The sequence below is a fragment of the Lepidochelys olivacea genome, assembly GCF_965140295.1.
Source record: "Lepidochelys olivacea isolate rLepOli2 genome assembly, chromosome: 2".
NCBI lineage: Eukaryota > Metazoa > Chordata > Testudines > Cheloniidae > Lepidochelys > Lepidochelys olivacea.
In genome coordinates, this window is record NC_140412.1 from 76371689 (window position 1) to 76398355 (window position 26667).

A 26667-nucleotide genomic window follows, 5' to 3' on the forward strand; every position below is an offset into this window, starting at 1 on the left:
GATGAACTTTTGAACTTTTTGGGTTGGTGGACTTCTGGGACTTTGGGTGACTATTGGGTTGCTAGACTTAAGATCCTGAGGGGAAAAGGACACTACCAAACTTACTTGGGGGGTGGGTCTTTTGCTCATGGTTGGTGTTATGAATCCTGTTTGTGGTGTTTCTTCAACATAATGCCGCATTGTTTCCCTCCTTTATTAAAAAGCTTTTGCTACACTCAGACTCTGTGCTTGTGAGAGGGAAAGTATTGCCTCTTAGAGGAGCACACAGGGGTGGTATGTAATTGTCCTAGGTCACTGGGTGGGGGCTCAAGCCGGTTTTGCATTGTGTTATTGGAATGGAACCCCTAGATACTGAACCCAGCCCTTATTGCTGCCAACTCTGACAGGCAGAAGGGTTACACAGATGAGGCCCAAAGTTTAGACAGTAGGGATTTTTTGTTTTGTTTTCAGATTTAAACACTGGCCTGAAGGGCTTGCAACTCAGACTTTGCAGTGCTCTGCTAGTGCATGCTAACTACAGTGAAATTAACCAGTTTATTTTCATTGCCCAAACTAACCAAAATAAAAACAAAAAAGTGCATAGATGGTGAAATATATTTTTAAATACAATCCAAATTTTAATCACTTAAAATGTTAGTAATATAAAGAATCTTTATGGTGATATATTAGACAGAAGCTACACCTATGCAGGGCAGAGAACCTCATGAAGGGGTGGACAGGATCTTTGTTCTTTTTCAAACACATCTACTCTATCATTAGACAGTAACCCCAAAATACACTAACTGTAACAGATGCCTGAAGAGAAACAATTAAGAAGATCTATTTTTTGAGATCCAACTAAAGCCAAGAGAAGAAAGCAGTCTGAAATTTAAAAAAAAAAAATCAAATCAGCTCATCAAATGATAAACATAGTGGCTCAGACATGTGCTCATCACCTTCCAATCCACACAAAACATAGCCACTAAAATCTTCTAACCCATTGCTCTATATCGCACCCTTTTTTAAATCTGCCCTCTGGCTTATCTTCAACTGCTTTACATTTATACCTTGATTTAATCCTCATGCCCTTCACTCTATCCTTCTCTACCTATTGTTTGTTCCTCATTACTTACACTGTATCCTGCCCTTCTATTTCACCAGTTATGCCAGTCCGCCCACCCATCCATTTGTTCACTTCTTCCACATTTCCACTTTCTTACACACTACCCTTTGTGCATGGAAAGCCTTCCCAGAACTAACTAAAACAGCTCTACAACATCTACCTCAAAACCCTCTTTTGCTATTGACCACTTACATCATGGATAGCTATTAGCTTGTTTACTAAAAATATCCAAATGATTCAGAATCATCAAGCTGTCCAGTTAGCCAATGTTACTTCGTCTTCCTTCCCTCATTGATTGATTGTTTTATAAACACTCACTTGTGCCTTGTTTCAATTTAGGTTTTTAACATTTTCGGGTCAGGGATCACGTCTTCATTTAGAACAATGCAGCCCCGATCCTGATTGGGGCCTTTAGGGAATCACACAACACAGATAAAATAAAAAAAATTATGTTCTTGTTGCCTTGAACATAAAAAATTCTCAGAATGCAACACCTGGGATGGGGGAAGTAGACAACTGCTTATAAAAATATGTTTATCCTTACATATTGCGAGATGACATTACTAGATTCTGAGTCAGAAAACTGGAAGAGGAAATGAGATGCTACATGTAACAGGAGATAGTTTAGTGCGTGAGTGTTATCTAAAGGTGGCCTGCAAACATAAAAGGTAAATTCCATTGACTTCAGCAGTACATATTGAATGCCCTCATTGAAAAGGCAAAGATAGCCAGATCAGACTATGTGCAGAGGACCTCCTGGGAGATGCTGAGCAGGCTCCACTCCAAATCACAAAAAACGAGAATGAAGACACTCAGCATCTTGCAGGATTGGGCCCCATGAACAATCCAAATTTGCCCTTTCCTGTTTTTATTTCAGGTCTCGGGAATTCACAGACATCTGGCTCCTGATTCTCTGCAATACTCCATTGGGTCCCCTTGCTGTGATATCACAACTACTAAGGAAGCTTTCTGGAGCACTGAACACATCTATAGGGAGCTGAGGGCTCTTCCAACGGTGTTGTGTAGTTTTCCAAGTTTCTTTAAAATCGTATAACATATTCCTCTTTTCTTCAATGTCTATATTCAGAGGTCTGGCTCCAGGCTCCAGAGTACCTCATTGGTACCTGAGGCACCACAGTTGATCAAGACAGACATGCCTTCAGAACATCTCAGAGAAAAAGGTAAGGTTTAGTTGTTTATAAGATTAATGTCTCTCATTCTAATTAATAGGGTCACCGTCCACATATTGGTAAAGTAAATTAAGTTTACACTTTATTTGCAGTTCACCTTTTAAAATCTTTTATTTTTAAATCTACTAATCTCTAGAATACTCAATACTAACAAAAAGTGGTGCTGGCATGTACATGCAACCACAGAAGGTAAAGAAATAGATGGAGGAGTTGTGCTACCTAACAAGTGCAGCAATTGCTTTGAATTTAAAAAAAAAAAAAAACCTGAGGAAGCTCTAGGGCAAATAAACAACATTAAAAACCCCCACAGATCTTCAAAGCAACATTGATTGTGGATCAAAGAGAAAGGCCATCAAAACCTCCCAAAGCAGCAATATTTCTGCATGTCTAAAAAAGAATTAACATAGAAGAAATATGGAAATAGTAGTAGGTCTCTGTTAAGCCAACAACAAAGAAGCCCTTAGTGTAGTAAAACAAAGTCATGTCAAATCCCCATTTTTAAAAATGCATGAAGTTCCTTTCATAATGTTTTAAACTGTATTTATAGTAACACGAGTGAAGACTGGAGACAAAAGTCAAAAGGTATTACAAAGCTCTAGCTATACATGTTACAATTTGATTTTTGGTCTCATTTGTGGGCTTCAAATATAAAGACATAATGCAATATAATTCCATACAACTGAATGAGCTACTTCAACTACACTAGCTCAGTAGAACAGAGGACAAGTGACCTGTAACCATATTTGGACAGACAGCCACATTAAACGGTAACATGCAGGCTAACAACCACATCTCCAAAGTGGTTACTTTCTAAAGCAGCAATTTCTTTAATTAATTGACATAAAAACTTGCTACTTGAAATTAAAAGGACTTTAAAAAAAAAACTATTATGCAGAAACAACACTTTATCCTTAACTAAGACCTGTAGTGCCAGGAAGCTACAAAAAGAAATACTCAGAACCAAAGCATTAGAACACCCCGGTTCACTCATCCCCTGTACCAAGAAGATTCTGCATAGTGCAGCAAAACATGCACAGTGCTAAGCAATGTGCGAAAATCTCTACATCCATTTAATTATGAACAGGTCTTGGAGGAGGAAAAACAGACATGCAGGCAGTAATCTAGTGAACTTAAGTGACGTGAAAATCAGCCAGTTTCTGAATTTTCAGCTACTCCCACCATCAAGTGGAAGTTATAATTTAAGTGTGCTTTAGAGCTGCACTTAGAATAAAGAGAAAAGGATAGTGATGAGAGCAAGTTCTTCACATAAATAAATACTTTCAAACGGTTCCGATAAAAAAAACATCCTTCATAGGTAGATGCTCAATGCTTCATAAAATATACTGGTCACACTGGTTTTGAGGGTTTACCAGCCTAAAGCATCTGCACCCTTCAAGCCTATTTTACCTATCTGGGTCATACGTAAAGCAGTATGCCTGGCAGCCATAACTAATGGCTGAGTGTGGTTCTATGACAACTCCAATCCATACCATTGAAGGACTGAACCTCAAAAGAACAAACCCCTTCAATTTAACTTCAAATTTGTGTTGAAATTTTCCAAGCGATCCATTCATTCCCAACATCTATGTATTTGTAAATCTACGTTCATTTAATTATTTTAGGTTTCAGAGTAGCAGCCATGTTAGTCTCTAAGGTGCCACAAGTACTCCTTTTCTTTTTGCAGATACAGACTAACACATTCATTTGAATATAAGCTTTTGTGAGCTACAGCTCACTTCATCGGATGCATTCAGTGGAACATACAGCAGAGGGATTTTATATACAGAGAGAACATGAAACAATGGGTGTTACCATACACACTGTAACAAGAGTGATCAGGTAAGGTAAGCTATTACCAGCAGGAGAGGGGGGAAAAAAACTAACTTTTGTAGTGATAATCAAGGTAGGCCATTTCCAGCTGTTGACAAGAACATGTGAGGAACAGTAGGGCGGGAAATAAACATTGGGAAATAGATTTACTTTGTGTACTGACACATCTACTCCCAGTCTTTACTCAAGCCTAATTTAATGGCGTCCAGTTTGTAAATTAATTCCAATTCAGCAGTCTCTTGTTGGAGTCTGTTTTTGAAGTATTTTTTGTTGTATTATTGCCATTTTTAGGTCTGTAATCGAGTGACCAAAGAGATTGAAGTGTTCTCTGACTGGTTTTTGAATGTTATAATTCTTGACGTCTGATTTGCGTCCATTTATTCTTTTACATAAAGACTGTTCTGTTTGGCCAATGTACATTGCAAAGGGCCATTGCTGGCACATGATGGCATACAGCACATTGGTAGATGTGCAGGTGAACGAGCCTCTGATAGTGTGGCTGATGTGATTAGGCCCTATGACGGTGTCCACATATCTATTCAGGGGACACCATTTTTTTTCTTCTCTTCTGCTGGTAATAGCTCACCTTACCTGATCACTCTTGTTACAGTGTGTATGGTAACACCCGTTGTTTCATGTTTTCTCTGTATATAAAATCCCCCTACTGTATTTTTCACTGCATGCATCCGATGAAATGAGCTCACCAAAGCTTATGCTCAAATAAATTTGTTAGTCTCTAAGGTGTCACAAGTACTCCTTTTCTTTTTAATTATTTTAGTGTCTTCCTCAATTTTAATGGGACTGATGAACTTAGAATGTGAAACTACACACAGACAAAAGTTACCAGAACTACTGGCTTATTACATCTACTAAAAATATAAACAGCTGGTCTACAAACAATTCTTTTATGAGGCATCTGACTGTGTATGTCTTGTGCAACCAATGAACTTGGAAAATCAAACTCAAGGCACCAAATTAGTATAGGACAGAAGTTAGTAATATTTCAGGACTTGACTTTAATAGGATCATAGACTTTAAGGTCAGAAGGGACCATTATGATCCTCTAGTCTTGACCTCCTGCACAATGCAGGCCACAGAATCTCACCCACCAACTCCTGTAACAAACCCCTAACTTATGTCTGAGCTACTGAAGTCCTCAAATCGTGGTTTCAAGACTTCAAGGTACAGAGAATCCTTCAGCAAGTGACCCGTGTCCCACGCTGCAGAGGAAGGCGAAAAATCCCCAAGGCCTCTGCCAATCTGCCCTGGGGGAAAATTCCTTCCCGACCCCAAATATGGTGATTAGCTAAACCCTGAGCATGTGGGCAAGACTCACCAGCCAGACACCCAGGAAAGAATTCTCTGTAGTAACTCAGGTCCCACCCCATCTAACATCCCGTCACAGGCCATTGGGCATATCTACCGCTAGTAGTCGAAGATCAATTAATTGCCAAAATTAGGCTTATAATTTTGGTCTTAAGAACACTTAGAACTGAGGAGGCACAAGCTTTTCCAGTCAATGGAGTCATTTTCAGTTGCTTTAACTTTTTCAGTCTTTTTAAGCTTTTTCCTGAAATTTGGCAGGTTCACTCTCTCTGAGCAAACAAACAACTAAGTTTAAAGAATATATGAGCCAACATAGTTCAATTGTAGTAGACTAAGGGCAGGGGGAAGAGAAGGCTACTCTCCTCCCTCCCCCATTTAAAAATGTGCTATGTTTTTCTCTATGATTAGTGGAGGTTAGTGAGGAAAGAGAAAGGGTGCTACATATGGAAAGAAGTTAAAAGTCAAAGGAATCCTGACATCATCCACAAAATACAGGTCAATTAATGTCTCCAGGATTCCTGCCTTATTGATTGCACAATATAAAACATTTTAATGTGGTATAATAAACAGATGAATATAATGGCATTTTGTTAGTTTCTTCTTACATTAAGACTCTATACAAAAAACATTACAAGAATGTTAAGATTACAAAGACGATTTATTCAAGTATCAAGAAATGATAAATGTAAGGTTGCCTATCAACCTTCAGCCTGATCGCTTGGGCATATGCATTACAATACAGCCTTATTATAAAATAAATTTACTATTTTTTCTGCAGAACTGCTGCCTCTTTCATTGTGCATGCTGAACAAGGAATAAGACAGGGCTGTGTAATAATATGGGTGCAGGGTCCAGATTACCCCTGCTTTATTCTATGTAATTGTTGAATGGGGCATATATGTTTGAAGTGGGGATGCCACAGACACCACTATATCCACTTCTACCATGACTAGTGTATAGCTTAGGGCTAAGGAACTAGACTGCAACGCAGGGAATCTGCATTCTTTTTCTGCCTCTTTCAGAGATTTCCTATGAAACCTTGGACAACACATTTAATCTCTCTGTGCTTCAGCTCTGCATAGGTAAAAGAAGACTACTACTTAACTTCACAAGCATGTTGTAAGGCTAAATCAGTTTACATTTGCAAGGCTCTCAGGTACTACAGTGATGAGTGTCAAATAAAAGCAAATAAGAGAAAAAAAACATTTTAGTTAGTCCACAATTTGGAAAATGTGCAGTACATGGGGCCACACACTGGAGGAACAAAGGGGACAAAGTGAAAAATTCAACAGCTATTTCATTCACTGAGCACTGTCCCCATTCTTTATTGTGTGAGCTAGAGGTGCTATGGAAAAATAGTGCATGAACATGTAATTTAAAAGACGTGTATGTGTATGCATTACAGTACAAAGGGAGCAGAGTTAAGGTTATTTATTTTACAATCTTAACTTTGTCATTTCATAACTTGGGAGTACTTCTCTTTACAAGCTTAACACACCTGTAGGCTTTTTCTAGGAAATATAAAAAAAGGGTACCAGTACTTATAACATTAATCCAACCTTCCTATTGTTAAAAATAAAGAAATTCAGTATCCAATCAATTTTATAACATAGATATTGATCTAGCTAGCTCATGAGTCATTACTTGTGAGTACGTATCAATCACTTCATTCTTTACTTGTCGTTGGAATGAAATTGATTTAATCAAGCCTTGCAGTAATACATTATTGATGTATTCCAAGAAAATGGAATGATAATGAACCATCAGGTCCTTTACATAAAATACTATAAGGACTCACAAATTTGGCCTCAATAAAGATCTGCTAGCATGTATCCCTGCACTAGTAGATCCTGATGCAGAACCAGGGTCAAAGCAAGCAGTCTATGGATTAGTCATATCGGAAACAGATTACGGACAAGCTTCTGGATAACTTAGTAACTTTGGGAGGGTGGACAATATTTTGTACAACAGGCAATGTGCTTCATCACCCACTCTTCATATGTAGCAACCACCAGTCCTAGTAGGTTGTTACAATCAAGGCTGTTCTGAGTGAGAAAAATAATGTGACTCAAACAGAGAGTCTTAACGGTTCCCTATTTATATCAGCTCAATCTATGTTCTAGAAGCTATTGAACTTTTCCACAGAGTCAACTACACCTTAACAGACATTTTCCTCGTTTGCATGGACCACCTCCCTTCCCATTCATGATGGCTTATATTCCCTGTGGCAACTACAGCAATTGCTTACATGCAAAACTAACATTAGGATAGAATTCCATGTATTTTAAATGTCTTTTAATGAAGTTTAGCAGCTTACAATAAAACAGAAGCCAGCCACAAACCACCATAAAGAGCTATGAAGTCCACGAGTTTGGGAACATCTATTCTGGTCATTAGTTTGAGGAAGAGAGTGCCTTCTTAATACACTTACTCCTTTACCAGGATCCACAGAGTCAAGGAAAGACAATAGCGAGAAAGTAAGAACCTTGGGCCTGGCACATTTCCTGTTTTACACAGGCATATTTTTCAACTCTAAAAGTGCCTACATCAGACCATCCTTGCTAAAGCTGAAGTAACTGTAGTAAATTTTTGCCACTTGTCCAATGAATCTTATATGTTCAATCAATGCAAGACTCCTATGAGGCACTGGCAGTGACATCTATAGTTAGGACTGCCTCCTATTTTGATATAAATTATGCAGTGGAAGCACTGAAAGGCTGAAATTCCGATGTTATGCTGCATGGTCCCACGAGACACATCCTTTCAAAAAGGACTGTGCTTCACAGCCACCCTAAGACAAAAAAATAAATCGAACAGACACTCACTAGCACCACAAGAAAGGGATCACATTCTTTTGATACTAATTGAATTGTTGAAATAATCAGTAAAATGTGAAATTGATATGAATACCCAAAAAAAACCCCATATAACCTGCAGCAGATCTTTCTAGCGGTCCTCTTCCTATAACTGCATCCAACTGATGCTGAAACAACCCCATCTTCAGGGAAGGCATATGCACTATAGTGTACAACCACACATGCTGTATCGTACACACACACTTCGTGAAATTCCTAGAATGGAGAAAACTCACACAAAAGGGTCCTGAAGCACAAAGTAAATGATGTGTCCTAATACACTTAGCAAACAATAAAACAAAGTCACATAAAACAGATACTGGAGAAAGAGGGAGACAAATAATTCCCCAGCCCTCTGGGAACGCATTAAGTCTTTCGAGCCAAATAGCCCAGGCAATCAATCCCACTCTTCAGGAAAGCTATTTCTCTACACAGATGGGTGGAGAGGAATCCCTGGATAATTCTCTCTCCTACACACACTAATGGAGTAATGGGAAATCCTTGGATCTTTCACTTACATATATTTTAAGGGGGTGGGAGGAGGGACTTTTCTGGGATATCTGAAACAAATACACGGGATCGGGAGAAGGGAATTTCACTCTCTCTCTTACACACACACACACACACGGAGTGGATATTTTTCGACACACCTAAAGAAAGGCGTAGCTCCATTCCCACACATTACAGGGGAAAGGGAGAGCTAGGTCTCTCCCACATGTACACACTACAAGAGGGGCTACTTCGGTAATTTCACAGACACGCACAGCAGGGAAAGGAGGCGCCCCCTGGGGATGAGGGAACTTCACACGCAGTGCGGGGGGGATTCCCCTGGCTAGCCCCTTAGCCCCTCACACACCCACGTAAGGGGGGAGGCAGCCACGCACACCCGCTACCGCCCGGCGAGTCACCCAGCCCTGCACGCTCTCTCCAACATCCCCTAGTGATTGCAACAAAGCCGGGGGGGGGGAGGGGGAGAACAGAGGTCCGCACGGGGTGGGCCGCCCCATCCGCTCGCCGGGGGCTCGCCCGCCCGCACCATGCGAACGCAGCACCTACCAGGCGGGCAGCCTCGGCCCAGGTGCGGTCCTTCTTCTTCCTCTTGTCTTTCATGTTTGCATCTCATTGAGATGGTTCTAGGGGGGCGGGGGGAGGGCGGACTGGAACGCGCGGGGGAGGGGGGGCCCGGAGGGGCTCCACACAGACAAGGCTACACGGGCGCGGAGCTCCGGAGCCCCCGGGGCGGGGGGAGGAGAAGGGGGCTGGGCCGGCTCGGGCTCCCGCAGCAGCAGCAGCAGCAGCACAGCTGACAGCTTGAGGGATGCTCCGCTACTCTCACAACAATGCACTATGACGTCACACAGGGGAATGGCGACCGCACCAAGCATCCCAGCCAAGGCGGCCGCCCTCGCGAGGAAACCGCGCGCGAGACCAGAGCGATTCAAAAACCTCGCGAGAGCTCTTAGGGCGGCTGCCTCTGAACAACACGGCGGGGGGGGAGGGGGGGGCACTAAGCAGGGACTACACGTCCCAGGGTGCAATGCGCAGCCAGCCGGCGCCCGCTGAGCCAGCTGGAGCATTGCGCCGTGGGAAGAATCGTCTCCCCCGGGCAGCGTGGACGCAACCCGCTGCGCGCTGTTGCCAAAAGCGCTCGGCAAAGCCAGAGCCCTGTGCCCGCGTCTGTCTCGGGAGGGGCAGCGCTGTGGTTGTTACAGTGTGTGTGGGGACTGCTAGGCACTATGGCAACAACGTGGTCATTTAAAGGGGATGCCTGTTGGAGCTGGCTTGCTGAGCTTTCAATTATAAAAGAAAATGTTTATTTTTAAATCCTACCAAACCTATTAAGGCTGTTGCCAAGCCATGTGTACACCTTAAAGAATCAGGACAGTGGAGGTTAAAAAAAATCTGCAGCCAAAGCCCCCATCCATGTAGATCCCCGAGACACACTTACGGCCGCCACACACCAGCTCTGCTGCACTTCCAGCACGAGAACCATACCTCCATTCTGCCATCCTATGTTCTGTCTCCCAATGCGTGAACCATCAGCGATCCCACCGCCTCCTCAATCAAATGCCGTCGTTCAATTCACCTGCCCTTTACAAGGCAGAGACGATAACATCTCACCTCTTACCTTGCATAAATCTTCCCAGTATAACTGATACCACAATATTTTCATGCCTTACTCCGTACATGTTGTCCCCATCCTCTCAATAGCCTACCAACACCACTATACATTTATTAATCACTCTACCACCCACATATAGGACATATATCCACCCTAACCTATCTAAGCTACACAGTCCCAAAGTATCTCATAATAAAACAGGCTGTAAACTAAAGCCCTTATCCTGCAAAGATTTCCACACATGCTTAATTCTAAGTATGTGAATAATCCCCTTGAAGACAATGGAACTACTTGCGGTGAGGGTTAAACAAATGTTTGAGTATCTGCAGAATAAGGGGGACTCAATCCTGGAATTACTCATGATAACCAGTAATACTCATGGTAGGAAGTGTTCTCCTGGGTTGCTTATTCCACACAGAGGACTGAAGGGATATATAAGCCTACAGTGTAATACAGTACTTTTCCTTGTCATTTAAAAATTGAAAAGTAGCTATGATACCATATACCCATAATGATGCTATGTGGACAGTATAGGTCATAGTAAGGTACAGTATAGGGATTGTTTGGGACATTTTATTTCTGAATTGTCTGATTTTCAATTTTATTTTTCAAACTACAACATTCTAATGAGATTCATTTTATTGTATGTTCATAACTTTCCAACTTTAACTGTCTTACAGTTTTTAGATATATTTCTTAAAAAGCAAATGAACTTAAACACACCCTTTGTATACATTCTCCTAAAGGAATTAATAAGAATTAGCCAAGGCTTGACACACCTTGAGCCCAGTAATGGATACTCTTTCCCCTAATACTATTACAGATTGTATCTTTTCCAGTTTCTTATTTACCCATACATGAAGTTCACATACTCCTCTAGTGGGAATAAACTCACCACTGAAGACCACATGTTTTAGCCATATACCTTCACTATCTGTGGCTTTTCTTTGAGAGTTACTAGCAGTATTTCTAGTGTTGGTCTAGTGTCTAACTTAAAAGTAATACAGTAGATGTCCCATTTGTTTTCAGATTGATAGTTCATTCATCTTGTGCTTCAGCGTAGTCCATTACTCCTCTGAGCTAGCGGTGCTATCATCATACCCTTTGTCCGCTCTATGCACAGACTGCTGGAACTTGCAAACTCTTGCAAAGTGATGTAATTCGTTGGACAGGGAGAGAGTAGACAGAGTAAGAGAAGGTGAGGTGAACAGCGGAGGAGGGAACATGTGCATCCACATATATTTGCATGAAATGAAAGGCAGCTGATGAACAACACTGCCGCAGTTCTAGAGGGGAGGTAGATGGAAGGGAGTGATGGGTAGAGACTGGAGAGAGAGCTCCAGAGCACTCCTCACCTACACCAGTAGCAAGATAGCAAGTGCGTCCTCCTCCTCCAGCAGCAGTAGCTGACATGGAAAGTCCCATCTCTGAGACAAGGTAATTTGCAGAGATCTTCTTCATTCAATGCCTCAGTTCCAACTGGTTTCAGAATAACCACCGTGTTAGTCTGTATTCGCAAAAAGAAAAAAAGTACTTGTGGCACCTTAGAGACTAACCAATTTATTTGAGCTGCCTCTCTATTACATAACATGAGACTGAAGTATATCACACCAGCCTCTTAAAAATACAGGTTCCCCACATAAGCTGCCTCCTCCCTGATGTGGAAATTCATCTCTGAGTAGCACTGGGTAACATTTTTGGTCCAATAGTAAATTAATTGAAAAATGCAATTTCAGGTAAACTAAATCTATTCACAAATTCAGGTCGAATTTGGCAAGTAGTTTCAGCCAAATAAAATATGAGGATTTTTTTTAAAGAAGTCAAAACAGTTCATTCTGACATTTTCGAACTGTCATTTTGCTTCAAAACTAACCATTTCCCCTGAAAATGTTGTTTTGAAATGTTTTAAATTATTAATTTGACACCAGCTACTTTATTTTGGGATGGGGGTTCAGTGAACTAAAAATAAAATCATTTTCTAGTTGAAACAAAATAATTTTTTCCCCACATTTTTCTGTTCTCTCACACATGCTTATTTGCTCAGATCTAACCTGAGCAAGGGGTCAGTGGAGGGCCTGGGCACCACGTAAATGGCACAGGGATCTAGTGAAGATATTATGCAATAAATCCTACCACAAAAACAAAAACTATAAGCCTTTAACCAAAACCTCTCCCAAAGATGAAAACATCACAAAATAAATCACTCCTTATGTAACCTAATCAGGACAGGGCCCCGGTTAGTAGCCAGGGCCCCGGTTAGTAGCCTATCGTACAGCACATAAGAATAAATGGAAATAAAAAAATAGTCAAACTCATCATCATAGAATTTAACAAACTACTTAAAACCCTGAGTATTATCAGAGTCCATCTCTGCTTCTGAGGTATGAAAGTTTATGATCTCATTTAAAACAATGAATAATATAGTTAAAATGTCTTGTCATTCTCACATCAAAAATTACTCAAGCTTCACTCTTGTGGTCATGACAATGTCATCAGAACTCTTTGATATCTTACAGTTGTGTCTACTGTATTCTCTCTCTCTCTCCATATTAATTATAAAAAGAAAAAACCCAACAATGTAATGTATTTTGAGATTTTCTGATTCGGAAGACCATATACAATTTTTGTTGGATCTGGCCCATAGTGAACAGTGTTATCCAGCTTTTTCTAGCAACATCACTCTACAGCTGTTCATCTGTTCAAATGTGTATCTGTTAATATATTTGTAAAAGTAATACAGGAAAGAAATTAATAAAATATCAAACGGAACTTCATCCAAAAACTAAATAGAGTGTATTACAGTAACAGAGATATTGTATTGCAGGATTTAGGATGGTAATCTAGTGAACAAAATTAAATCAAGGCATGTTCTTATTTAGCATGTCTTCCCAGGAGATGATTTCACCCTTGATGAAGTGTGAACTAGGAGCTTCAGGTTCCAGAATAAATGGGAAAAGTTGTGCTAATATAACCACAAGGTATAACCAAGAATTTACCTGATCGTGGTGTTTGCTGGATAGTAAGAATTACAGTTAACAATGCAAAACAGTTTCAATCGTTTATAAGCATAGGTAAAATCCCATCAGCTACAGAGGGAAAATAATCTTGTAGTTTAGGCACTGAACTGTGACTCATAAAATCTTGATTCAGTTTCTGCCTCTGCCACAGACTCCCTATCTGACCTCTGGCAAGTCACTCTGCTTCAGTTCTCCAGTGGATGGGGCCGTATGTCCCTGTGAATACATGGAAATGGTACAGGCTGGAGTGGCAAAAGACCTGGCCTACCTGGTCATACTTGGGTGTGACTGGAGGTTCTCCAAGGAAGCAGTTAAACAGCAGCAAAGCCCCTCTGTGGAGAAAACAGAGCTGTGGCCAGAAGACCCAGGAAATCAAGAAATGGCTTCAGTAGCTGAGAGGGAGCCTCAGACAGAAGGGTGCTCAAAGGAAGACAAAGACCTAGGAGAAGGACTTCCTCATGGGTGAAGTTTCCCAGACTACAGCCTGAGTCTATCAGCCCTTCTACAGCTACTCCATCCACCTGTACTGGGATCAACAACTTCCCAGGGCCGCTCTTTCGAGCCCTCTTATTGGCTGTCCAGGTCCACCTGTAATTATAGTCCATGAATAAAGAGTCCATTCTGAAGTGACCTTGCTGGCCAAAAGCAAAACATCTCCTGGTGGGAGGAGTTGGTTTCTTGGTAAGTTCTCCCAAGGGATGGAATCCCTTTGGATAAGGTCACTTGCCTGGGCCAGGAAGGGCCATAATGGTTGGGAGGGGGCATTTCCAGGTTCTTTTCTTGGCCTTCATGCCCCCTCCCACTAGAGTTGTGTGACCAAGCACTCCTAATTACCCTTGTTGGTGTTCGGGTATCAGTGCTCCACAGGGAGCCAGGGCACACAGGCCCAACTTCTAGTGTTTCAGGCACTAGCCTGAGGGACATCAGATAGTTCTCTGCCAATGACACTGCCTCTGCTACTGCTTCTGGCTGATGATTCACCACCCACTTGCATCCTCCTGCTGGAAGGATTTGGGTGAATCATTCCATGACGATCTTTTCTGCCACCTGAATCCCCGTACATCCCTCTGGCTGGAGCCACTGCCACCAGCGTTCTTTCAAGCTCTGAGCAACCACCCATGGCCATGCACCAGGGATAAATTTCTCAAGGCAGAACTGGTGTTGTTAGGTTTCTGGTGAGATGCTGAAGGTGTCTGAGATGGCCACTTTGACATGAGTGTAGTCTAGGACACTCATCACATCAAGACTCCAAGACGTGGCCAGTCAAGTAAGAGGCCAATAGGGTGGCCCAGATCTCTTTGGGCCATCAGGCTGACAACAACCTGCTTCAAAGTGACAAGGAACGTCTCACGGTTGTCTGCGGGTCCCATTTTGGTCAGCTTTACCAGGATGGGTGGGGTTGGATCTGTGTCTCCAATGGTTAGGCTTGAGGCTGGCCAGGGCCCCGGGGTGTTTTTAGGAGTGTCGCCATCTACTGAACTAGCCACTGTTGTTGCTCCTGGTGTTGTGCTACCACCTCTTTAATCGAATGCTGTTGCTGCTTTGCCACCTGCTGCTGCTGTTGGGTGGTGAGTTGCTGCAGCAGTTGGCTCTGCTGTTGCTGCTGCTGGGCAGCCTGCTGCTGTTGGTTTCTGAGAATCCATATTAGCAGTTTCTCAGTATCCATCCCTGGTGTTCTGTGATGCCTACTCTCAGGCCTGGGACTCTATCATGCCCTCCTTTTCCACCAAATGTAAGAGGGTCCCTGGTGGCCTGGTGGTTAGCACCCACCTAGTAATAGGGGCAGTGGTAGGGGTGCCCAGGCCCACCACTCCACTGGGCTCCAATCCAGGATCCTAAGAGGGTAAACAGCATTTGGCCTCCTAGAGGCCCTTGTGATTTACCCTCCCTGGGTCACTTCCTACCGCTGCTTTCCTCCTTCAGCTCCTGGTCCCAGATAAAGCGTGGGTGGGGGGAGAGAAGAAACCAAACCACCAACCCTTATGGGGCTCAGCATAAAGTCCTATTCCCTTAGGGAGACTTCTCCAGCACCTTTGTCAGGAGCCTTCCAGGTACGTTTGTACATCTCCCCAACCTCCCACTTTCTAAGCTGGGTTGCTCCCTTTTCAACTCTGTCTCCAGTTGGAGCAAGCTCTGCAGGATGGGAGGGGTGGGGCTACTTGGTGCCAGTACTATCCTTTAACCCCTTCCAGCCGAGTGTGGATTATATTGTTTTCTTAAATACAAAGAACTAAGAACACGACAAGTGTCAGTTTTTAAAACAAAGCAATTTTTTAGTTACTTGATCAGTAAGAACATGGGGGGGCAGATCATCAGATGATGTAGATTGTCATAGCTCCATTGAGTTCAATGGAACTATGACAATTTACAGCACCTCAGGATCTGCCCCATTGTCTTATACTCAAACTCTTTCATTTGTTACATTTTTGTAACTCAAAACAGCCAAACAAAACATTCTTAAATTTGGAAAAACAAACAAACAAACAAAACCACACAGACACCAAATTGAGACCAATCTGGAAAGTTTTAACTTGAAGATTATTACTTTGTCAAAGTTAAAACTGGTTGCAAATAGGGTTATTGTACAAAAATTCATCCTCATCTTTAACTCTCACTTCATTAGTATGATATTATGGGCCCAGTGCAGTTTGTCTTCCTTATGCAAGTGCTCTTCGCTTTGTAGTATTAAGATCACACATGCTGATTTGAAAGTCCAGAGATAAAGAACAGGTTTACATTATATTTTTGACATGTGATTCCAATGAGAGGTACAAACCATTCAGTTGCACGCTAATATATATATATATATTCAAAGACTCAGCCTTACTTACCATCCTTTGCTCATGGGCAAGGGGAAAAAGATGGGCCTTAAAAGTGTGCCTGAATATTAACAAAATATGGCCTGCTATGGATCTGGGGAGGAAGTGAGCTCCAAAGTTATGTTATTATTTTGGTATGTTTAATCATCTGGACTGAATTGCCTGGCTTTGAATGTTTTCAGTCTGTACAGTATGTGTGAATTATAGTATTGTCAGGATGTTAAGGATGAGTCCAAATTAGCACTCTAAGAAACAGATAGTACTACCTCAAATATGGTCATAATCAATCCATAAATTACTACCAGGCATATCAACAGCTCTATGAATACTACTGCCTTTCATTTTTGAACTTACAAGAATGTAATACATTGCTTGAATTACTTCTTTGGGAGCAGAACATGTCACTTTCCCAATAAAATATGTCAGGAAACTTCTTGACGTTGAAGTAAAAATACCATAGGTGTATGACTGCTCTGAATCACAGCCTTCTACATTTTTAATCAACCAATTATGGAACACACTGAAGCTGTTAAAAAGTGGAAGAAATATAACATAAGGATTATAGGACTGTTGAAAGTTACTAGAATCTGGCCTTTAGTAAAAAGGTCAAAACCTGTAAGTTCCAGATAGAATATTACTCTCTACTCTCAATGTTGAAGAAATATTGAGATTTTGAATTTAAAAAGAATAACATTCCACAAAATGTGAAAAAATGATGGTTGAAAGTGCCAATACATCATCTTTTTTAAATGTTACATTTTTTTGACCATCCTGTTTGATCACAAAGTTTACTTCATTTTGCAGGTGCCCTCTCACTCTCTTTATTTTTCTTTTGCTCTTGAGACAGGAAAATAAATATATATTTATATATACAAATTCAGCTGCACACTAATATGCATATATTAGTATGCATATATATTAGTGTGTGTGTGTATATATATATATATATATATTAGTATTCAGGGCACACTTTAGGGTCCACCTTTTCTCCCTTGCCCATGAGGCAATGGATGTTAAGTAAGGCTGAGTCTTTGAACATTTTCTGGGTAAGTCACTGAGGAATTTGTTCATATATATATATATATATATACACACATATTTTCTCCTTGGTGATTTCTGAATAATTTTCTTCATGAAATGCTTTTAAATTAAGAAGAAATGCCACTTATACTGGAAACATGGGCAGAGTACTAAAAGGACATCACAGAGAATTTTAAACTGAAATCACCACAGATAGAAGATAACAGAATATCAGACTCAAGGGGAAAAATCTTGGCTTCATTAGTGAGAGTTTTGCCATTAACCTCAATGGGACCAGAATTTCATCCAAGATCCACATTCAGATCTGAGATTTTTGTTCTCAGACATGTTGTTGTAATTCACTTTTTCCATAATGCACAGTCACTAGTGCATGATTCTTAGAATTTGCTAGTGATAGCAATATCAGCAAGTGAAATCACAATTAATGCATGTCACCACCAGTGTAGAATGGTTTATGGGTTTAATTGTATTTTGTGGTTCATCATCATCTAAGACCAATATTCTCTCAGAAGTGACATGGCTAATCACTTTGGAAAAGTAGTTCATTTAAAAAATATCAGCAGAAAGCAACATATTTGTGTTTCTCTGAAATGAGTGGCTAAAAATGTAATTAAAAATATAACTATTGAGTTTTTTGAGAGCAGTAAACGTAATTAACAGATCCCCTTTTATTTAGATTGACAATTTTGTTTTAGGAGAACACAGATAATTTATTTAAACTAATTCCTCATTTAAATTGAGTGCTAATTGCTAAATTATTTCTTGATAATGTTACCACAGAAAAATGTGTATCAGATGCAAACACAGAGATTGATAGTTTTAACTTTAGTGTAATTGCTCATTTTTCTTCATCAGAAATAAACAAAAGATCATTAACAGTGATTAGTAAGAAAATCTTTCAATAGATAACATAAAGTGTTTTAAAATCTTCAGTATTGCTAAAATGTATCTGTCACACTTAAGTGATTACTTCCTGTGTTCTCTGGATTTTGATTAAAATAATATGACTATCAGGCAGCACATTGTTCTACATCTCAAAAATGAGATGTAGAACAATGCAGCCATTAGCTACCTTTCAGTAAGCAAAACCAATGTGACAATCAGACAATAACAGGATATGGACATTTGAATAACTTTGATATAATAATTATTCACTCAGTAAGACATTTATAAATTCTTCTTTGTCTTTGGTCATGAAATTCTCTCATAGGAAATTGTTATAAGACACTCTGTTTCTCTGCCAATTTGATTTAAGTTTAACTAAACCATAGATTGATACTGTGTACCCATCTGTATCGTACCCTCAAATGCATGAATCTTGAGATCGTCAAGATATATATATACCCTGTTCCTATGATTACTTTAAATTCTTTCCATTTAAATTCAGCCATTGAATTATGCATAGATCAAATAAGTTAATATCCTAAAGGCATTGCAACAGGATTTATAAATCCCACTCTTTGGCAGAGATGGGAAGAGCTGGGGCAATACCAGGCCAGGGAGGCCTGCCCCTCCGGCACTGCTGAGCACACTCCTGGGAGAAGACCAGGATAAAGGGAGCTTCAGCGACCATACCCCAAACTGGGATGCAGTGGTGGTAGGAAGTAAACCATGGGAAGGTGAGCAAGTTGGCTGGCTGAACTTAGGTTGGTGCACACAACTTGACTTTCAGGGCCCTGAACCAGGACCTGGTAGAGAGGGAGGGCCCAAGTTCCCTATCTACCTTGGAGCTATGTCCCTGACCCCAAGGAGAGCAGGGTTAGGGGTCACCATTAAACAGGCCAGACTAGTTAATACAGGGGTGGGCAAATTACGGCCCGGGGGCCGCATCGGGCCCTTCAGATGTTTTAATCTGGCCCTCAAGCTCCCGCTGGGGAGTGGGATTGGGGGGCTTGCCCCGCTCCGTGTGTGCCATGGCTCCCGGAAGCAGCAGCATGTCCCCCCCTCCTGCTCCTATGCATAGGGGCAGCCAGGGGCTCCACACGCTGTCCCCGCCACCCCTCCAGCTCCCATTGGCCAGGAACTGCGGCCAATGGGAGCTGCAGGGGCTGCACCTGCAGACAGGGCAGTGTGTAGAACTGCCTGGCTGCGCCTCTGCATAGGAATTGGAGAAGAGACATGCCGCTGCTTCCGGGAGCTGCTTGAAGTAAGTACCACCCGAAGCCTGCACCCCTGACCCATTCCCACGCCCCAACCCCCTGCCCCAGCCCTGAAACCCCACCCGCCCTCTGAATCCCTTGGTCCCAGCCCAGCGCATCCTCCTGCACCCCCAATTCCTCATCCCCAGCTCCATCCTAGAGCCCGCATCCCCAGCCGGAGCCCTCACCTTGCCCCCCCCCCCCCCCCGGCAGACTCCAACCCACTGCCCCAGTCCGGAGCCTCCTCCCACACCCTGAACTTCTCATTTCTGGCCCCACACCAAAGGCTGCAGCCCCAGCCGGAGCCCTCACCCCCTCCTGCACCCCAACCCCCAATTTTGTGAGCATTCATGGGTCATCATACAATTTCCATACCCAGATGTGGCCCTTGGGCCAAAAAGTTTGCCCACCCCTGAGCTAAGACCTCATCCAGAGGACAGGGACACCTTGAACTAACAGAGACTGGAGTCAGAAACCCAGACCACTAGGCCGGTGGACTGAACAAATCACCCTGCTACAGGCTTGTTTTCAGGGCAAGTTACCGTGCTGCAAGCCAGCATGTGAATCTACAGCAAACTTTGAAGCTGTAGTATGTTAATCCGCACTCCGGGACTGTCACTGTGCTGTAGCAGTGGGTTGTTACCGTGTGGTAAGCTGGCGTGTTGTAGAGTTACACTCTGGTCTTCCATGCAATAATGTGCCATATAGACAATCCCTAAGTCATGTCACAGTTCCTGTTGTCAAGAAGATACTAATGACTAGAGCTGGTCAGGATTCCTTTCACAAAATATTTATCCATAAAAAAATTCTGATTTGTCACAACTGAAACATTTTTCAGGAAAGGGTTGGTTCTGATTAATTTCCCATTTGGAAGAACTGAAAAAAGTTTTATAATTGTCAAGTCCCATTTTGACATTTTCAAAATGATATGTTCAAATTTTCTGTTCGAAACAATTTTTCTTTAAGAAATTTAAGTTAGTTTATTTTAATTTTTTCATTAAAAAGGTCAAAATCTAAATAAAATGTTTCAACATTGTCAAAAAGAATAGTTATTTATGTTATAGTAACTGGTTCTTTGAGATGTTCTGTGCCTGGGGATTCCACTCATGGTATGGTTACCACTCTAGTACAAGGGTTCAGAAGCTTCAACAGCTGTGTCCAGTAGGGGAAATGCACGTGGCCTTCATTTCCTTGCACCATCACCCCAAGGGTACAAAGGACAGCACAACCTCACTCACCCTCTCAGTTCCTTCTTGTCATCCAGCGTCTCAAATAGTCTCTGAGCTGTGGGGATGGAGGGTCGGTTACAGGATCTACATGCACAGAATATCTAGAAAACCAACTATAAGTTAAGTAACTGTTCTTTCTTCTTCATGTTCCTGTTTATGTGTCTCCCACTCATGGTGATTAACAAGCAATGTGGTGATTCGGGTGGTGGGAACTAGAAACTCATTTAAATAGAGATTGTAGGAATGTTCTTCCCACTTGTGCATCTGCTCTGGAGGCTGATACTAAGGAATAATGGTTAATAAATTTGGGCACTGAAGACTAAGTCACTGCTCTGCAAATTTCAGCCATTGGTATCCTGCTGAACCCTGCTGCTGAGACCACTTGTGATGTAGTGGAATGAACAGTTACTCAAACTGGAGGCTGTAGATTGTTGACAAAGTAAGTGTAAGCAAGGTCTGACTGAGCTCTCTCCTGACATCTAGTGATGAGCTGGGGGAAGAGACTTCAGAAACAGATCATGTTTGTGTAGACATGCCTATTCTGCTGAGGTGAGCAGCAGGAAGGAGCTGCTTTGTCAAAATGATCACTTTTGGCTGGTGTTGGGTTACACTTGTTGCCGCTAACTCCACTTGGCAGAAGGGTTATATAAGAAATTTTTAGACAGTCTGTAATACATCTTGATAATCTTTGAGAGAAGACTGGTTTGCCCTTTGAAGCACTACCATGTGCAATACGGAGTCTAGGAGATTTCCTCAATGGTCTTGTGCTCCTAAGATAGTATGAAAGAGATCTCCTGCCATCCAGTGTTTGCAAATTCACTTAATCAGGGGATTAATGAGGTTTTGGAAAAAACACAGGTAAGTGTATATACTGGTTAATGTGAAAGTCTGAAATGTCTTTTGAGATAAATTTGGGATGTGATTGCATAGTTACTCTGTGTGGAAACCTGTGTACAGAGGATTGGACATAAGTCTTGCATCTCACTCTGCGCACAGAAGTGACAGCTACCAAAAATGCCCATTTAATTGAAAAATGGTGAAGGGAGCAAAGTGAAAGAGGCTCAAATGGAGGTTACATTAGTGATTGGAGAGCTAAGTTCAAATTCCATGAAGGTGGCATATTCCTAATTGGTGGAAAGATGTGCAATAATCCTTTAAAAAATTTTGTGACTGTAGGATGGGAAATTACTGAAGAACCTTGAAGAGGAGGATGAAAGTCTAGATGAACTTTGGTTGAACTAAACAAGAATACTGAATGATTTAAATTACAGTAAATAATCCAGAATTAATGGAACAGATGCTTGTAGGGGATCAGTCTGTTTCATCTTCATCCATAAGGAAAATCATTTCCAATTAGCAGTGTACGCTTTTCTGGTTGATGGCTTTCTATGTTTCATAATAAATCTCTGGACCTCATTGGGACATTTTCCGTTTGTGGAAGTTAGACAGAGAGCCTCTATGTCATGAGTTGAAGAGATTTTGGATCCAGATGGAATCTGAAAGATTGTCTGGCAGGAGAGGGAGTTATACGTTATTGAATGGAGAGTTGCAGTAGGTCCACATACCAAAATTTCCATGGATATGCTGGAGCCACCAGGATAATTTCAGCCCAGTCTTGTCTCACTTTCCTGAGCACCTTGGGAATTAGGGGCAAAGGAGGAAATGCACAGAGCAGATGATCCAACTAAGGGATCAGAAAGACATCTACTAGAGCATCCTGACTCCAACCTCTTTGAGAGCCAAAACAGGAGGCATTTTGTTGTCCTTCGTTGCAAAAATCTATTTTGGGGAATCCCCAAGTTTGAAATATTTTTGTTGTACTAGCGGCAAAGAGTCCTGTGGCATCTTATAGACTAACAGACATATTGGAGCATAAGGTTTCGTGGGTGAATACCCACTTCTTCACATGATAATTTGTGGTACTCTCAGTACCACAGAGGATGATAATTTGTGCTGTAGAGGCAAGTATGGTTAGGTCAACTTGGCATCGGATCTGGAACCTTGAGTGATTGCATAGTGATCAGGGCAGAGGCCCAAGTGTCCACTCTACATATTTCTATCATAGATACGTTCTTTAGGAATGCTACCAATGTTGATAATGAGTGTGTGGAATGAGCTCCGATGGCCTTAGGAAGTTCAGTATTCTGAAATTGATAGCATTATTGAATACATGTGGAGATCCATTTGGATAGTCTCCTTTTGAATGCTTGGTAGTAGACACAAAAAGTCTTGGGGACTTTCAGAAAGGCTCGGTCCTGTCTAAGTAGAATGCTAATGCGCATCTAATGTCAAGATGGTTTCTCTTGGAGTCCTGTGTGGTTTTGGGTAATGGTTTTGGGAAGATGAATTGGTTGGTTTCTATAAAAGGATTATGATATTTTCGGTAAGAATTTTGGGTGTGGTTGTAACGTGACCTTGTCCTTGAAAAATATTGTGTAGGAGGGATTGGACATGAGGGCCCCTATCTCACTCATACGTCAGGCGGAAGTGATAGCAACCAAAAATGCCACTTTCATAGACAAATGTAGTAAGGAACAGGTGGCTAAAGGTTTGAATGGTGGTCTGGTGAAGCATTTCAGAACCAGGTTTAGCTCCCAGGCTGGAGCAGGTGGGCGAACCTCTGGGTAAACGTTCTGGAGGCCGGTAAGGAAGTCTCTAGTAATTGGGTGTGTGAAGATCGAAGTCCTTTCGATCTCTTGATGGAATGCTGTAATGGCCATGAGATGTACTTTGATTGAGCTATTTGCCAAACCCAAGTGTTTTAGCTCCAATAGGTATTCCAGCACTATCGGTAACAGTGTTGTAATGGCCATCAAATGTTTCTCTTGACACCACGAGGAGAATCTTTATGATTTTTGAAGGTAAGTATTATGTGTGGTCAATTTCCTGTTGTTTAGTAATACGTGTTTGACTTGTTCTGAACAGGCTAGTTCGCCATGATAGAATCTTGCAGGAGCCACGCTTGCAGGTGGAGTTTCTCCGGACTTGGATGAAGAGTGTGACCATTGTTCTGTGAAAGCAGGTCTGGTCGGCGAGGGAGAGCTCAAGGCATGTATATCGCCATTTGCATCAGGTAAGGGTACCAGGCTTGTCTGGGCCTTGTCAGGACTATCAGGATGACCTTGGCCTTAGAATCATAGAATAATAGAATATCAGGGTTGGAAGGGACCCCATAAGGTCATCTAGTCCAACCCCCTGCTCAAAGCAGGACCAATTCCCAGTGAAATCATCCCAGCCAGGGCTTTGTCAAGCCTGACCTTAAAAACCTCTAAGGAAGGAGATTCTACCACCTCCCTAGGTAACGCATTCCAGTGTTTCACCACCCTCTTAGTGAAAAAGTTTTTCCTAATATCCAATCTAAACCTCCCCCACTGCAACTTGAGACCATTACTCCTCGTTCTGTCATCTGCTACCATTGAGAACAGTCTAGAGCCATCCTCTTTGGAACCCCCTTTCAGGTAGTTGAAAGCAGCTATCAAATCCCCCCTCATTCTTCTCTTCTGCAGGCTAAACAATCCCAGCTCCCTCAGCCTCTCCTCATAACTCATGTGTTCCAGTCCCCTAATCATTTTTGTTGCCCTTCGCTGGACTCTCTCCAATTTATCCACATCCTTCTTGAAGTGTGGGGCCCAAAACTGGACACAGTACTCCAGATGAGGCCTCACCAATGTCGAATAGAGGGGAACGATCACGTCCCTCGATCTGCTCGCTATGCCCCTACTTATACATCCCAAAATGCCATTGGCCTTCTTGGCAACAAGGGCACACTGCTGACTCATATCCAGCTTCTCGTCCACTGTCACCCCTAGGTCCTTTTCCGCAGAACTGCTGCCTAACCATTCGGTCCCTAGTCTGTAGCTGTGCATTGGGTTCTTCCGTCCTAAGTGCAGGACCCTGCACTTATCCTTATTGAACCTCATCAGATTCCTTTTGGCCCAATCTTCCAATTGGTCTAGGTCCTTCTGTATCCTATCCCTCCCCTCCAGCGTATCTACCACTCCTCCCAGTTTAGTATCATCCGCAAATTTGCTGAGAGTGCAATCCACACCATCCTCCAGATCATTTATGAAGATATTGAATAAAACCGGCCCCAGGACCGACCCTTGGGGCACTCCACTTGATACCGGCTGCCAACTAGACATGGAGCCATTGATCACTACCCGTTGAGCCCGACAATCTAGCCAGCTTTCTACCCACCTTATAGTGCATTCATCCAGCCCATACTTCCTTAACTTGCTGACAAGAATACTATGGGAGACCGCGTCAAAAGCTTTGCTAAAGTCAAGAAACAATACATCCACTGATTTCCCTTCATCCACAGAACCAGTAATCTCATCATAAAAGGCGATTAGATTAGTCAGGCATGACCTTCCCTTGGTGAATCCATGCTGGCTGTTCCTGATCACTTTCCTCTCATGCAAGTGCTTCAGGATTGATTCTTTGAGGACCTGCTCCATGATTTTTCCAGGGACTGAGGTGAGGCTGACTGGCCTGTAGTTCCCAGGATCTTCCTTCTTCCCTTTTTTAAAGATTGGCACTACATTAGCCTTTTTCCAGTCATCCGGGACTTCCCCGGTTTGCCACGAGTTTTCAAAGATAATGGCCAGTGGCTCTGCAATCACAGCCGCCAATTCCTTCAGCACTCTCGGATGCAACTCGTCCGGCCCCATGGACTTGTGCACGTCCAGCTTTTCTAAATAGTCCCTAACCGCCTCTATCTCCACAGAGGGCTGGCCTTGTCTATTTGTATCTTGTGTATTACGCATGATAGCAAGAGAATCGGTGGGGACACATACATGAGTTGTTTTTGTGGCATAGCATGTGGTGGTACCGCCAATGCTGATGGAAACGCTTTCGTCAGTGCTGGTACTGGCACCAGCAAATGCTATGGTGTTTTAACTGGTGTGGTCAGTGCTAATTTGGCTTTCTCTTGGTGCCCACTGTGATGTTGGTGCCAGAGGCGGAGGCATGATGCTTGGGGAGAGTCTTGGCATTGAGTTCCTCACAGGTGAGGTCGGTGCCATGTCTCCTTGTCTCAGGACCGGTGGTGGCGGAGGCGCCCGGAGCGTCATAGGTGCTCACCCAAGCGTGTGTTGGCATCGGGGGTAGTGACCTGGCAGGAGACGGCTGTTGTTTCTGCAGGGCTCTCTGCAGTGGAGTTTGCTCTCTTCACTCTCCATCTTTTAGAGGAAGGCATGTCCCCTTTTGCTGACAGGAGGGTGCCCAGAGAGGTGATCCATTGTTCTGTCTCCAGTTGGAGAGATTTCTTCATCAGGATCATTTTCAAGTGAAGATCCTGGTCTTGCCGGGCTCTTGCTTTCAAATTATTACAGTTGGAGCATTTTTGTGGGATATACGCCTCACTGAAACATTGGACACATAACGAGTGTCCGTCAGAAATAGGCATTACTTCGTGGCATGAGCTACATCTCTTAAAGACGAGGAAGCCAGGCATCATTCAATGGTTAAACAGACCCAGCTGTAGGGAAACTATAGGGAAGGGAAAACTGGAATTAAAAACTATTTTTTTTTACTATCTAAACAAAATTAACTATAAGTATAACTTTCTAAGTGACTATCTATTTTAAATGTATTTTTAAGGTTTTTGTGAAGAGTGGTTAACACTACCCCAGAGCTCCATCTCAGGCCGAGAATGGTTGAGAAGGAACTGGAGGGGTCAGGTCGCACACACTCTAGATAAGGCACCAATGGCACCATGAGACACCAACTGCGCACGCACGACCCACAAGGACACTGCTACCATAAATCTCTGATTGACGGTGCCAGGACGCACTGACACCTGCAGGGGAGCACCCACAGGGACACCACCCAAAGAAGAATCAGGGGTAGTCAATAGGCGGACCGCGGGCCAAATCTGGACTGTCAGATGTTTTTGAATGGACCCTGAAATCTTTTCATTTACTTATTATTATCAATATTGTTGTTATTTTTTCTGAAGTCTGGACCTTGACTATACCTTGACCAAGAAATTTGGACC

General features: G+C 42.4%; 1 protein-coding gene and 1 long non-coding RNA gene across 2 annotated transcripts in view; one reads left to right on the forward strand and one right to left on the reverse strand.

Moving 5' to 3' along the window:
• ASXL3 (ASXL transcriptional regulator 3) overlaps nucleotides 1-9441 on the reverse strand; it is a 154588-nt gene extending 145147 nt beyond the window's left edge. Inside the window, exon 1 of the mRNA XM_084618716.1 lies at nucleotides 9360-9441. Within this exon, the coding sequence (XP_084474842.1) occupies nucleotides 9360-9413 (54 nt within the window). The 5' untranslated portion in view covers nucleotides 9414-9441. The remainder of the gene's footprint in view (nucleotides 1-9359) is intronic.
• Nucleotides 9279-26667, forward strand: part of LOC311515550 — a 32775-nt gene continuing 15386 nt past the window's right edge. Inside the window, exons 1-2 of the long non-coding RNA XR_014710175.1 lie at nucleotides 9279-9381; nucleotides 23595-23742. This is a non-coding gene — a long non-coding RNA (uncharacterized lncRNA). The remainder of the gene's footprint in view (nucleotides 9382-23594; nucleotides 23743-26667) is intronic.